The sequence below is a fragment of the Talaromyces marneffei genome, chromosome 8 (assembly GCF_009556855.1).
Source record: "Talaromyces marneffei chromosome 8, complete sequence".
NCBI classification, from domain to species: Eukaryota; Fungi; Ascomycota; class Eurotiomycetes; order Eurotiales; family Trichocomaceae; genus Talaromyces; species Talaromyces marneffei.
In genome coordinates this window covers 1,729,439-1,742,463 of record NC_072355.1, presented here as the reverse complement: position 1 = coordinate 1,742,463, position 13,025 = coordinate 1,729,439, and the positions used below count along the sequence as shown (strand labels likewise).

At 46.9% G+C, this 13,025-nt stretch overlaps 4 protein-coding genes across 4 annotated transcripts; 2 read left to right on the top strand and 2 right to left on the bottom strand.

Moving 5' to 3' along the window:
* Positions 1-1,374: 1,374 nt before the first annotated feature.
* Positions 1,375-2,901, top strand: EYB26_009997 (uncharacterized protein; the record flags this gene model as incomplete). Its single annotated transcript, XM_054269242.1, has 7 exons — positions 1,375-1,466; positions 1,525-1,591; positions 1,650-1,799; positions 1,866-1,927; positions 1,998-2,295; positions 2,357-2,808; positions 2,877-2,901. The coding sequence occupies 7 exons, from the start codon at positions 1,375-1,377 to the stop codon at positions 2,899-2,901; spliced, it is 1,146 nt and encodes a 381-aa protein (XP_054125217.1).
* A 1,486-nt stretch (positions 2,902-4,387) lies between these two features.
* Positions 4,388-5,792, top strand: EYB26_009996 (uncharacterized protein; the record flags this gene model as incomplete). The annotated part of the gene is made up of 3 exons (XM_054269241.1): positions 4,388-4,591; positions 4,680-5,696; positions 5,757-5,792. 3 exons carry the CDS (start codon positions 4,388-4,390, stop codon positions 5,790-5,792), a joined length of 1,257 nt encoding a protein of 418 aa, XP_054125216.1.
* A 296-nt stretch (positions 5,793-6,088) lies between these two features.
* On the bottom strand, positions 6,089-6,747 carry EYB26_009995 (uncharacterized protein; the record flags this gene model as incomplete). The annotated part of the gene is made up of 4 exons (XM_054269240.1): positions 6,089-6,174; positions 6,222-6,405; positions 6,467-6,566; positions 6,644-6,747. 4 exons carry the CDS (start codon positions 6,745-6,747, stop codon positions 6,089-6,091), a joined length of 474 nt encoding a protein of 157 aa, XP_054125215.1.
* A 2,182-nt stretch (positions 6,748-8,929) lies between these two features.
* On the bottom strand, positions 8,930-11,658 carry EYB26_009994 (uncharacterized protein; the record flags this gene model as incomplete). Its single annotated transcript, XM_054269239.1, has 3 exons — positions 8,930-10,289; positions 10,393-11,099; positions 11,179-11,658. 3 exons carry the CDS (start codon positions 11,656-11,658, stop codon positions 8,930-8,932), a joined length of 2,547 nt encoding a protein of 848 aa, XP_054125214.1.
* Positions 11,659-13,025: the final 1,367 nt, after the last annotated feature.

Below are 13,025 nucleotides of genomic sequence, written 5' to 3'. Positions count from 1 at the left end.
CCGTCTAGAACGTGAGCATGGGTCGCATCCTACGACGAAATAAACCAAGACGAAGTGGGGGAGGATAGACATTGCGCCGTAGTTAGTAGACAAGCACCGACAAGCATTGGCTTAGCTGCGTTTTACATCGTACAGAGTAACTACATCTCAGAGACCCTGGGGGGTTCCGGCATCCCTAGTGTGCTTCTAGAAAGCCGTGGCGAGGCGCTACGGGCGAAACCAAGACCAACCCGGAGTGTGCACCGCGACTAGGGAAAACGTATCTAGTACTCCGTATACAGAGCAATAAAGCGGCCGATGTTGTAAGACCTAACTAGCTTAGTAACTACATAACTGCGCCCTAGATAAGCAACTACGAAGCAACATACGATGAAGACGCGTAGAGCTACGAGGACTGGATAAGTGCGCGAACTACGGGTGGATGGATGTAACTAGACTGCCGCTTTGGGTTAGCGGCATGCATGGGCGGGTCGCGCTTGCCCAAGGAAGAAGAGGTGGCTTAGTGGCTGCATGCTAACATACTATGCACACGCACGATGATTGGTTGAGTAGCTGACTAAGGTCTCCACTTGGCGTGGTCCTTATCTTGTTCTTTGTCTACCACTTCACAACAGACGCACGGCTTGGCGCGACGCCTTCCTGAGTGTGTTGGGACAATCCACTGTGGCGTTTCCACCCCTGTCTGATTGTCTTACTGTAGTATGTACATAGTGTCGATTGCAATCTGTAACTAACTATCAACTGCCCTTTGTTACGAAATGCGCAGCCAATGCCCCAGACAACGTGATGTTGTGCAAAGTCACTTGGGTCTGAAGCTTGAGCTGTTTGGGATCGCGCCTCCTCGTGAATGCATTCACTAGGAAATTTTGTCCTGCTGTTGGCGACAGGCAGAGTGATAAAAGCAATCCGATTGCAGCTGTCCCAACCGGCAGTATTAAACTGTTAATCACGGTTTGATCTTTCTTTGCTACCCGTGTCACTGCGTCAGGCGCAATGCTTGAACTGACAAGCCGATGGATTCAATCGGTTGACTACGGAGTACCTACTCCGTACTAAGTTATGGTGTTGTTCGTTTAGCCTTGTTGATCCTAGCGAATCGTGCGTCTGTTTCAGGTTAACCTAGCGATAAGGGTTGCCCAGTTCTCTTTGCTCATAATGCAAGAGACCCCATCTCATCCTTATACGAGGCGGTGGCTTCGGTGGACCCTTGGAGTATCACTTTTTCCTTCCTTGTTTTTTTTTTATTATTCCTTTTGATTTCGTGCCCATTGACGACGTTTTAAGTAACACGTCGTGCTGCCGTTGTTTCTCGTGGCTGACATCTTGGAGGTCATTACACATGTCATTCTAAGAAGCACGGCAAAATAAGTCACAATGGCCGTAGACGGCGGTGGCAGCCCACACGATCTGGTGGTACAGTCATGGATTATGTATGCCATTGGCATTGCTTTGTACCTGCTTCGACTGTACGCACCAGGCCCCGCTTTCTCCATTTGTCAATCACCATCTCTAACAGCAGACCAGATATGCTCGATATGACCGGTTGGGCTTAAAATGGCAGGCGGAAGACTTTATAATGACCCTGTCAATTGTATGTCCTAATAGATTGTCTTGTTCTCGACACGGCTAACCATTCTTGCCACCATCAGGGCTGGTATACTGCGCTGGTCGTGACCAATATACAATTGGCAGAAGGCGGTGGAGGCACGCTTTACACGCCAGAAGAGTTTGCTACATTCAGTCCGCAGGATATATTGGACAGAGAACAATTTGCTAGAGTTGAATTTGCTTCGGAGCAGGTGAGAACACTTCCATGAAATACATGTGGTATTGAAGTACAATGGCTAATAGACTGCAATGAGCAGTGTATGGTCAATACGATCTGGTTTCTGAAAGCTTGCATGCTCATCATCTATTGGCGCATGACGTGAGCTTCAGCCCCGTTCTTGTTTACAGCTTTACCCGTTGCAACTAACTGTGATCATCCGGACTACTAGTACAAATCTTCTACGACAATTCTGGGTCAAAGTCTGCGCTGGATATACCCTTGCAGGATATATCGCTGTGGAACTCACTCTTTTCCTAAACTGCCGTCCGTTCTCGGGATATTTTACCATTCCACCGCCTCAGCAAGAATGCGCCACATACTTCAACTATGAGGTCGTTCAAGCAGTTTTCAATATCTCTTCTGATCTGGCCATCCTGTTGGTCATCAGTCCGACCCTGTGGAAGATGAACATGTCGAATAAAGAGAAAGTCCCAATCCTCATCATTTTCGGGTTGGGATTCTTCTTGGTATGTCCTTTCTACCAAGAGACGCCATACTATTCAAGCTAAAACGTGGGTGCGTTGCCAGATCGTTTGCGCCATTGTTTCCAAAATCTTCACGTTCCGCGATATATACGACACTTCTTACCAATTCTGGTACTTACGAGAAGCCTCCGTCGGCATCTACGTTTCCAACCTCCCATACGTCTGGTCGTTCCTTCGCCGGACAATTAAATTCCTCCATTCCACCGCTACCGGGACGAGGAAGAGTTCTCATCGGCTATACTACGGTGGAAAGACTAACGATAACACCTTCACCGGCCATACCGGGGCCCGAAGTCGGAATTTCTCAGCCATCACATCTAACCACGATGATATGCACATGGGTCGAAGTGAGAGCGAAGAGCATATATTTGGCGGCATAGCCACGGAGACTCGGGTGCTGGGTGGTGACGTACACCTGGGCGATGTTAATCCTGCCAAACCATACAATATCCACAAGACAACTGAAATCCACATTGCAAGCAGCGAGAGCAATGCGTGAGTATCTTTATATGGCAATGAAATTTTATGATGCCCATAGACTCGGACATTGATCTTCTGCGTAGTACGTTTTTTCCACCCTCTCGGTAGTTACGTATTTATTCCCGATTGTCGGTTTCTGCTGTTGATGCCATGAGATGTGGTAGGTGTCGGTGATGTGGGCGGGTCTCGGTGTTAATTGGTGTCAATATATATTCCTATTCCTTGTATCTATTTTATACCCTATACTCCGTCCGTGGTATACCAGAGTACAATACTACGTATTCTCGCAAAGGAGATCGATCCCATGCAAAGAGAAACAAACACGAAAATGGAAAGATTTGAATCACGTTGCCGCTGATTGGTTGGCGGCACTTCGTCATCGTGCCTTCCTAATCGGCACTAGCTCCCGCTGTTTGCCGTGGATTGTTTTTCTCTTTGTTTTTCTTTTCTTTTTCTTCTCGACTCGTTCATACCGGGTCACGGGAAGCGAGTCATGGACACACACGTGGGACAGTTCACTCAAGCTCCAGGGCTGTTCTCTTGGTACAAGCCAAGTCGATATAAGGCGTGGAACTGCAAACAAGCATGGCAAACTCGAAGTCAATCGAGCAAACCAAGCCACGTGCCCGACTTGGCTGTGTTTTTTGGCCGGGTCGATGTACATGAATGCAGCTTTGTTCTTCTGGCCAAGAACCACGAACGGTCTTTGGATGGCTTGGCGAGGAATATTCTGTTCATTCTTCCTGTGTGCTCTGTACTCAATGCTGGGTCTACAGATCGTAGTAGTACACGTTGCAGTCATATTCTTATCGATCCTGACGGAGATCTCTTCTACCATCGACTCCGTAGTAGCAGTACAGTAGTAATACGTAGTACGGAGTATTCCTTGCCATGTTGTTCAGCTCATCCAAACCCGGCCTGGCGGGCATTCGTCGGTTTATGTGCAATTTTGCTCGCCGTTTACAAGCAATAATATAATTAATGCACAAAGCTTAAATTAATGCGCCAAGACGATTAACCTATTCACAGTTCCGCCAATCAGCGATGGTGCTGAAAGAACATGGCCAGGAGCTGTCTGGATTCGAGCTGTATGGTTGGTCGATTGTTTATATAGAACCGCTGACTAAGGGCTGGCGGTCTCCACAGCCCGGAACAATGTCCTTGTCCGACATCTTCTCATGCGACTAAAATGTCACTGCAACGTCCTCTTCCTCGGAGCACTCAGAAGTGATCTTCAGTTTACTATTAGCATCGCGTCAACGCAGTCCAGTGCCTTTTGAGCAATGTGAATATCGTCGAGTTGCTCCAGCTCTCGCCTCGCAATTATGAAATGCCGCGGTCATCGCCGAATCAGGAAATATCCAGAACAAGAATCTCGAAAAGAAACAAAAGTATATCGCAATTAGCGGAACCAGGCCAAGAGGTCTGATCGCAAGATCCAAAGGAAATGCGACGAGTGCCATGCCATGCAGGTACCTACCAGGGTGGCCACTGGATATATAAAGACGGCCATATACCCCTCATCAACGACATGGATTGGAAGTAGCTGCTCGATTCTTCACCGCAGTCATTCAAATACCAGACATTCGTCAAAATGTTGTCTCAGAAGATGTTGCAAAAGGTTTTGATGGCCATGATGGCCAGCTGCTGCTTGGTTGCTGCTCAGACTACCACTGAGCAGTACCCTTCTGCCGCAGAGATTGCCGCTGCTCAGGCTTCCGTCATTCCTTTCTCTCCCGTCTCGAACGTGCACGGAAAGGTCTTTAACCGATTCATTGATATCTGGTTGGAGAACACTGTGAGTGATTATCTGTTCTTCGTGTCACGGAAGAGAGGAAATGTTATCCGTCGAGACGTTGCGCAAGACGGAAGGCTAATGTTTGCAGGACTTGGCCTCCGCTGAGATTGAGCCTCATCTTGACGAGTTGAAGAAGAATGGTATCTTCTTGAACAACTACTGGGCCGTTACTCACCCATCCGAGCCCAACTACATCGCCGCTGCCGGCGGTGACCACTTCGGAATGGACAACGACAACTTTTGGCAGATTCCTAACAATGTCGCTACCATTGCCGACCTTTTCGATACCCGCAAGATCTCCTGGGGCGAGTACCAGGAAGGTCTTCCATACGCCGGCTACCAGGGTTTCCGCTACCCTGAATCTGGTCCCAACAACTACGTGCGCAAGCACAACCCCCTCGTCATCTTCAACTCTGTGACCGATGACGCTACTCGTCTCCGTCAGATCAAGAACTTCACCAGCTTCTACGATGATCTTGACAACGAGAGTCTCCCCCAATACTCTTTCATCACTCCCAACATGACCAATGACGGCCACGACACCAACGTCGCTTTCAGCGGTACCTGGTCTTACAACTTCCTCGCTGACCTTCTCAAGAACGAGTACTTCATGAAGGACACCCTTGTCATGCTCACCTTCGATGAAGGTGGCAACTACACCCACCCCAACTCCGTCTACACCCTCTTGGTTGGTGGCGCCATCCCCGACCATCTCAAGGGTACCACCGACAGCACTTTCTACACCCATTACTCCGTTATCGCCTCTCTCTCCGCCAACTGGGAGCTCCCCTCTCTCGGTCGCTGGGACTGCGGCGCCAACTTGTTGTCCCTCGTTGCTGACAAGGTCAACTATATCAACTACGACGTTGACATGACCAACCGCAACTTGAACACCTCTTACCCCGGCCCCTTGTCCACTAAGAAGTACTCTAGTGCCTGGCCCGTTCCCTTGACTAAGGGTGTTCGATGCTCCGGTGCCAGCAATGTTCTTCACAGCGTTCAGCAGACCTACCACGGAATGGAGCCTACTTACAATTACACCAGCCCCGTTCCTTACGATGCTGCCAGCGGAATTGCCGTTGGTATCAAGTATAGCCGCAAAGGAGTAAGTTCCCGTCCTTAAAAAAGAAGGATTTTAATGTATAATAGCTAACAATATGCACAGCACAACGGCAAGACTGAGTACTTCCAGACTGCTTAAACGACCTGCTGCAGTAATGGTCGGTCGATGTCTCATCTCGGATTCGATAAGTCTGGGATACGGGCGGAGAATTTTGAATATAGAATTTGTAATTAATCAGGAATGAACTCCATATTTCACGGCTCCATGATATATCCACATAACCACCATACTACATAGTAGATGGTCAGATCCTTCTCAAATCGATTACAATGTAGCCTTGAAATTATGCATGAACCACCCTACTCCATCTATCCTGGCCTAACCGACGCAACGCGCTTTATTAACTTGAAAGTAGCCGCTTGGGCCTCTCTCTGCTAAGAACGCTGCTGACTCTCAAGAACAGACTGAAGTCTATCCAACTGAGCATTGCTAAGCCCAGAGTAACCAAGCGAACTGCTTCCTGTAAAATCGTCAGGCTGTGTGCGGACCAATGCACGATAGACTTACCAAGAGGCGTTGGTCTCGGCTGGTTAGGGTCCTGTCCAATTATAACATTCGACAATGTCATACATGCAGACGGCACGCCATCAATTCGAAATGCGCCTTCACCATTGGGTGAGAAGCGAATATTTGCGCCCGTGAGTTGTTCTTTGCATAGGTTGCCGGCGGGTTGGGGGAGACTTGCAAAGGGCTGTTTTTACAAAGTTAGCTGTTTTCTGTAATCACAATTCGCGATTTTATTGAAGACTCACATCGGCACTACGGTCGAATAGTAGATCGTGGTCCACATCGATATAGTCACGTTTCTTGATCGTACCCATTTGAGCACCCCAACCTCCGATGGCTCCTGCACTGTGATCGTAAGAGGTGGATGGATTCATTTTAAGAAAGGTACAGGAAGGTTTCAATTGAGAACATCTGGAACATACGCAGCAGCAACGATGATAGGCCCAAGAATGATAGCGGGCGCTGGACAAAGCTGGACGGCCATGAGGGCAAGGACTGCGGATACGATTGGAAGGGAAGACTTCATGCTGGAAATGGCTCCGGAAATGAGGTAAGTTATGGTATGTTTTAAAATGAGCAAATAACCCTTGAAATAGTATTTTGATTTTTTTTGTCAGTTGATATATCGCTTCTGTCTTGTGGTGCTGACGACTGAATATATACGTTCGGAAATATTGATATTTTTAGATTTCTGTGCTGGATGTCAATTAAATGGTGTCTAAAAATATCCAATGTATTTCAGGTGACGTTAAAGAATGTGAATCCAAAAGCCTATGTAAATCTTGGGTCTCGTCGACAAACTGTTGTGCTTCTAATTGATCTCTTTCATTGATATATCAATCGGTCTTCGTTCGGAACATATTCAGGCATCAAGCTTGGCAAACCCAGATCAATGGGAGGATTTCCGGCAGAGGAAGCGCCAACATTCTGGACACTCTTTGAACACTCGTATTACTGAGCAGAGTCTATTTTAAGACACAACGTTGAGCGCTGACGGGCTAGGAGGATGCTTCTGGTGAAGTTGGGTACTACAAAGTTTGCCCTGGATATATGATAGCTTTTGTCGAAGCTCCTAGACCTATTTTGAGGTTTGATACTCGAATACTTTCATATTGTAAAGAATTGTGAATCTATTAAAAGCGATAAATCTTCTCCCTCTTGCCAAAAATATAACACATATCAGATCTTCATCTACCCTCCACCAAAAGAGTGTATATCAGTAAACATCATCAAGCTCGAAATGCTGATGGATGCACCCTCTTTCTTTCTTCCGGCTATCTATCTCGCATTCTCAGTTGGCATATTTTGCGCTGCAGCTACTTCTTCGCTTCCAAGGAAGATTTGTTGCCTGCTACCCTTGCTGGCATTTGCGTATATTTCCTTGATATCGGCGACGAATTGGCCTGATGACTGGGACAGTCTCTGGGGGTTCCTCATTTGTGCATGGAGTGCCCATTCTACATCGCTCCTTTTCCTCGAACATCAATCAATATGGATACAAGCAAAGCTTTCAAATTCCAGGCTAGCTAATTATATCCCTCGAAAGTATCGCGCTCCTCTAGCCCTATGGAATAATACGCGTTTACTCGGGACATACAGGCAGGTCTCTCGAACTCGAGACATGTTGCAGGACAATCCGACATCAATCCGGCAATTTGCTGTTATACGTATCAGGAAACTCATTCTATACTGGGCCATTGAGGTTTTCTTTAAAACCCAGGTCTTCCCAGGTCTATTCCTGCCTCTACATCTCGCAGACTTTGATCCATCGCGTCAAATCTTCTTTCGACGGTTGATCTCAAGCTCAATTACGTTACCTCCAGTTACGGCCAGGGAGGTAATGATGCGATTGGTATTTGTACCTTGGTGGTTATATGCAACTGTTTCCCGTCTAGACGCCGTCCATACAGCACTGTCATTAATTGCTGTCGTCGTACTTCGTTCTGACAATTATACAATGTGGCCTCCAATCTTCGGATCTCTCAGCAATGCATCTAGTATGCGCAACTTCTGGGGCAAATTCTGGCATCGAATACTCGTGCGGCCATACGAGAACTATTCATGCCTGTTCTGTCGCAATATACTTCAACTCAAACCGGGCTCGGTCTGGGATAAGACTATGTTCGTGCTTGTTATATACTTGATTTCTGGAATTGTGCATTCTTTCGTTTCATGGAACTATGGTGACAAATGCGGTTGGTCTTCAGATATATGGTGGTTTTGCTGCAATTTCGCTGTCACGGCAGTAGAAACAGCAGCGAGCCAGATGTTACGAACTTATAAGAAAGCAGTTGGGCAAAAAGTGGAGTTCGAGGCGTGGAAACGAAGTCTTTGGAGTAGGATTCTGGGGTATCTTTGGGTGTATTTGTTTTTGTTTTGGAGTGTACCGAAATGGCATTATTCGAAGTTGTATTGTCAGATCTTGGAAAGGTTGGGACATGTGTAGTTGTGAAGAGAGTAGTTCTAGCATTAGCAAACTTATAAAATCCATCCTAAATAGGTAACTACTTGCGCGATAAATTAATATACGGCTGGCACAAGTACATAAACATGCTGTCTCGATGTGGGTATAAATTTCTGGAGGAGACTGGTTGTTTTCACTAGCTAAGCAAGGTTTCATGACATCAACTATTCAAGAGAAGATTAGCTAAAAAAGATACTGCTGCTAGGTAACTCCAACGCCAAATTGCAGTTCATGAAATGTTTATCTAAAAATTCTTGTCATTGAAGGCTGAACCTATCCACTCTGACCCTCCAAAGACATCTTCCATATATACAAGTTCGGCAAACAGCGCGTCAACTGATGGGTCGATATTCCTCCAGTCAAGAGACGAGAGTGCATCGCCGGCGTCATGCATCGGATGATTGTATCGTTCCATGGAGGGATCAAGTGCCATTTGGCTAGGATACTCATCGTGGCTCTGCACATTGTACGCAGGTTGATCAGGCACGTGCTGAGCATTTGCCCCCTCACTCTGATTCCGAGATAAAGGGTTGCTCTGTGCTGATTCGGACAAGGATGTGACGGAAGAGCTCATGGCAAAACCAAGGCGCCGGAGGAGATCATCGTAGAGCAAGAATGCCCGGCGACACGATTCGTCGACTCGAGAGAAGCCGTGCAACCACCTGTGAGCTTTTTGACACGCAGCTTGCACCTGAGTAGCCACTCCAGGGGCCGCAAAGCTGTATTCAACGTCTTTCATATGAGCTGAGCCGGTGGGTTCACTGCTCTGGATGAATATAACTAGTATAGTGCTTGCCTGCATCAAAAAGTGAAGCATGCACCACCAGGGAGCTATATTATAGACCCAATCAAGATCAGTGACTTCCGGAAAGACGGCAATCAGTGATAGCGCCGCTTGAAGACACCGTTGACTAATGTACGCGTACTCCTTCTCTTTCAAACCGACGTATCGCCTAAATGGTGAGCATGGCCGGTACAAAGTAATCCTTGCTCCATAATAATGCATCGCTAAAACAGTCTTTTCTTGTGACGAGCTATCCATGTTCAAGTTACAATTCTGATCAACGAAGCGTAATGCGGGATGCAGGCGAGATAACCAATGGTCTAGCCTCTCGTCGTAGAAACGAATGCGTCGTTTGATATACGATCTGCTAGCTTGGAATCCCTTGGGGGAGAAGAGTTCGCCAATGGTAATGTGTACTATATGCATTAAATCAACAAGATGATAAAACTGGAGGCCCTGGTTAGTTTCAATATCCTTGAGCCAAAATGGGTCGTAGTCGTCCTTGTCATTCTCCTGTTCATCCAACGACCACTTCAAACGTTCTTTGCGAAGTGTCTCGTTAGTCAACAGATCCATCACCTGAGGCTGAGCAAACATGTCCTCCGAGTAAGGAATAGGCTGATCGACGGAGAAGGACAAGCTTCCAATGCAGGTGGGTCTTCCGGTCATATGCGACAGGACATTTTCCAGCATATAGATGGACCACCAAAGCCGAGACCGGGCTTCTTTGGAGCCGGGTTGTAGGTCTGTATCTGTAATACGCAGATTGATCGCCAAGGCCATGGCTGATCGTACTGCAATGCCAGAAACTTTCCAGGCCCTGCGTTGAGAGGACAATGAGTTAGTAATTCCAATCATACCGTTGATTTAAAACGTATATTGAGCTCGAGTAATATAAAACCAAGGTAAAGAGGGCTATTCACCGATTGATCTGCATAGATACCATAAAGTATAACGTCACGAGAGCTTCAACTTGCACTTGTTGTAGATCCGCGTGTTCGAAGATCATGTTTTCATTCACACAAAGACATCGGGCGCGAGAGAAGAAAAGGTCGTGGCTAACACCAGTTGGTAACCTCTCCTGAAGAAACTGCAGTCGCCTGCACCCAATGGCAAGAATCATGTTGAAGATTGCCAGCCATTTCTGACCGGGTCGCGGGCTTCCACTAACTCCCCAAATACTCTTGTATTGTTCTAGAAATAGATCGGTACGGACAATTGGAAACAAGGAATGCACGGATTTGAAGTATGAGTGCAAAATCCAGTCTGCCAGGTTTTTCGGAGGCAATTTGTATGCATCGACGGAATTCGAAGGGGGTAGTTTTTGATCATCGAGAAAATAACTAACGGCCATGTTGTTGTCCAGGCCCTGAGGAGAAATAGGCTGTCCGAATTGCGTTCTCCCTGCCGTCTCCATATTGCGATCAGGCGAGACTCGGTGTCCGCTGTCTGGTTCTAGGTTGCGTAACCATGCATGAACAGAGTTCTTGCCCATGAAGCCAGTGGCTCTGGACTCTTCATTTCGGTTGAGGTCCTCGCTAATCGTGTCTATCCCCTCGACAGAGCCAGCGGAGGAAGAGGATGAGCTAGACATGGATGGGTTGTGTTTCAAAGCATAGGAATCACTGGGCTAATAATCAAGCAAATATTAAGATTAGATGAAATTGGTCTGTTTATATGATAACTGGCACAATGTCATAGAGGCTTACTGTCAAGGTTGTTTTGATCCGTTTCGCGGCACTTGCAGGAACCTCATGAAGAAGGTCACGCAAGAGATGTTCGTACTGGTCAATTGTAGTTTTCAATGACTTCATCTCCTGCCTATCTCGCACACGCTTATGGTCTGCGTATACACACTGCGTGCCCGCGACATGACATCCTTGACACACGGGTCGAGCTCCGTCGCATTTGATGCGCCTTCTGCGGCATGCCTCACAAGCATGCTTTGTTCTGGCGCGCAACAAGAGACCAGGCCTATGAGACACTCGAGGAATCCATACTTTCTCCCCGGCACCACCAGAGACTTCTGTTGCTCCGGGGCCGCTTGTAGGAGTTAGAGTCTTCTGACCAGGAAGAAAGCTGGCTATAGTAGCAGCAGCAGTAGTCTTATCTGGGATGGGCTGTTCGATAGAAGAAAGACCGCGCAGCTCCGCTATCGACTGGAAGCTCTCTCTCGAAGAATCAGGCATCACTAGTTAGGACTCGGGTACACTGTTCCCAAATCACACCTTATTCCAAGGCAGTCAATCAAGCTGGTGGCGACATGTCAACCATCGTAAAGCAATCAAAGCTTCAAGCCGATGCCTCTGCCAAGGATATCACCCTCGCAGTAGCAACAATGTTGTATCCTAGTAGTAGTCGTCTCGTCTGGTGGAGATCCCAACAAGGGTTAGGAACGCGAATGTATACAAAGTATCAGCAACAATGAGATTAATTCAAAGACAAGGAAATATTTTCCAGACGGTTATGCAGAGGATAGAAATGGTGTAAGCCAAATTAGAATCTGTACGAAATCCTCAATTCGCGGGATCAATGAGGGGAAACTGAGAATTCGCCACCGAGTTTGTTTCACAAAAAGACAGGTGGTTCGGAGATTAAGAAGCTTATTTAGGGAAAAAAAATATTTAATTCATAAACTTGAACCTGTCTAAGCTATTGCTCAGCAGCAATGTCATGGGTAGGTACTTTATGGTGATCGCAGTGACACTTTGCTGCGTCCGTGCGACAAACAACAGTTTCTATGCCAATCAAAAGAATAGGAAGTGCTAGAATACCTGGTCACTTGGTGGCTGTACCAACAGTCAATGCCATTCATTCTTTTGTGGGCCAGACAAGGGTTCCAGGGGAAGACCTGATAACTCTGTGCGAATCACCAGCTTCCAAGCATATTGAAGAGTGAAGATAACCTGTTAAGGCAGTGATTTCCAAAGTACTTCGACTTGCAGGATTTTGCTAGTCAGAACAAGAGGCGGGCTTTCATGATCTTCTAATCCAAAGTCTCCGTCACTAACAGGCTGCTCTAACCAACAGCCCCTATCTACATTGAGAAGGCAGAAATATTCGCACCACAGAGATGCCATCCATTCACGAATGTAGCCTCAGCTACTCTTTGCATACAGATATAGCTCGAGAAATAGCCAATCAGCTTGTCAAATTTCCGATCCCACGTTAACCCTCAGCAATCCCTTTGACGGCAACCAATACGGTTTAGAGGTAGACATCGTCTGAGTCCTCCAAACAAATGTATCCAAGGACATCCCACTGGCGTCATGACCGCTGATCGGATCCCGCAAAAGCATAACTCCATTAGGTAAATAGCACATTCAAGGATTAAGTTAGTTAAATAGTTAATCAAAAATGTATGTCAGCCTCACTACCATGGGTACTACCAATCTGGGGTTGTATGTGCTTATAGAGGGGTAGCACCAGCTGAATTCCGATGCCTACATCAGTCGCATTCCGGGTGGCATTTCTCATACGCTGTGCAGACTAAGGAAAGGCAAAGTAATACGCGATGAAAATCGTCCCATGTGCAAGCGATGCCACTCTACAGAAC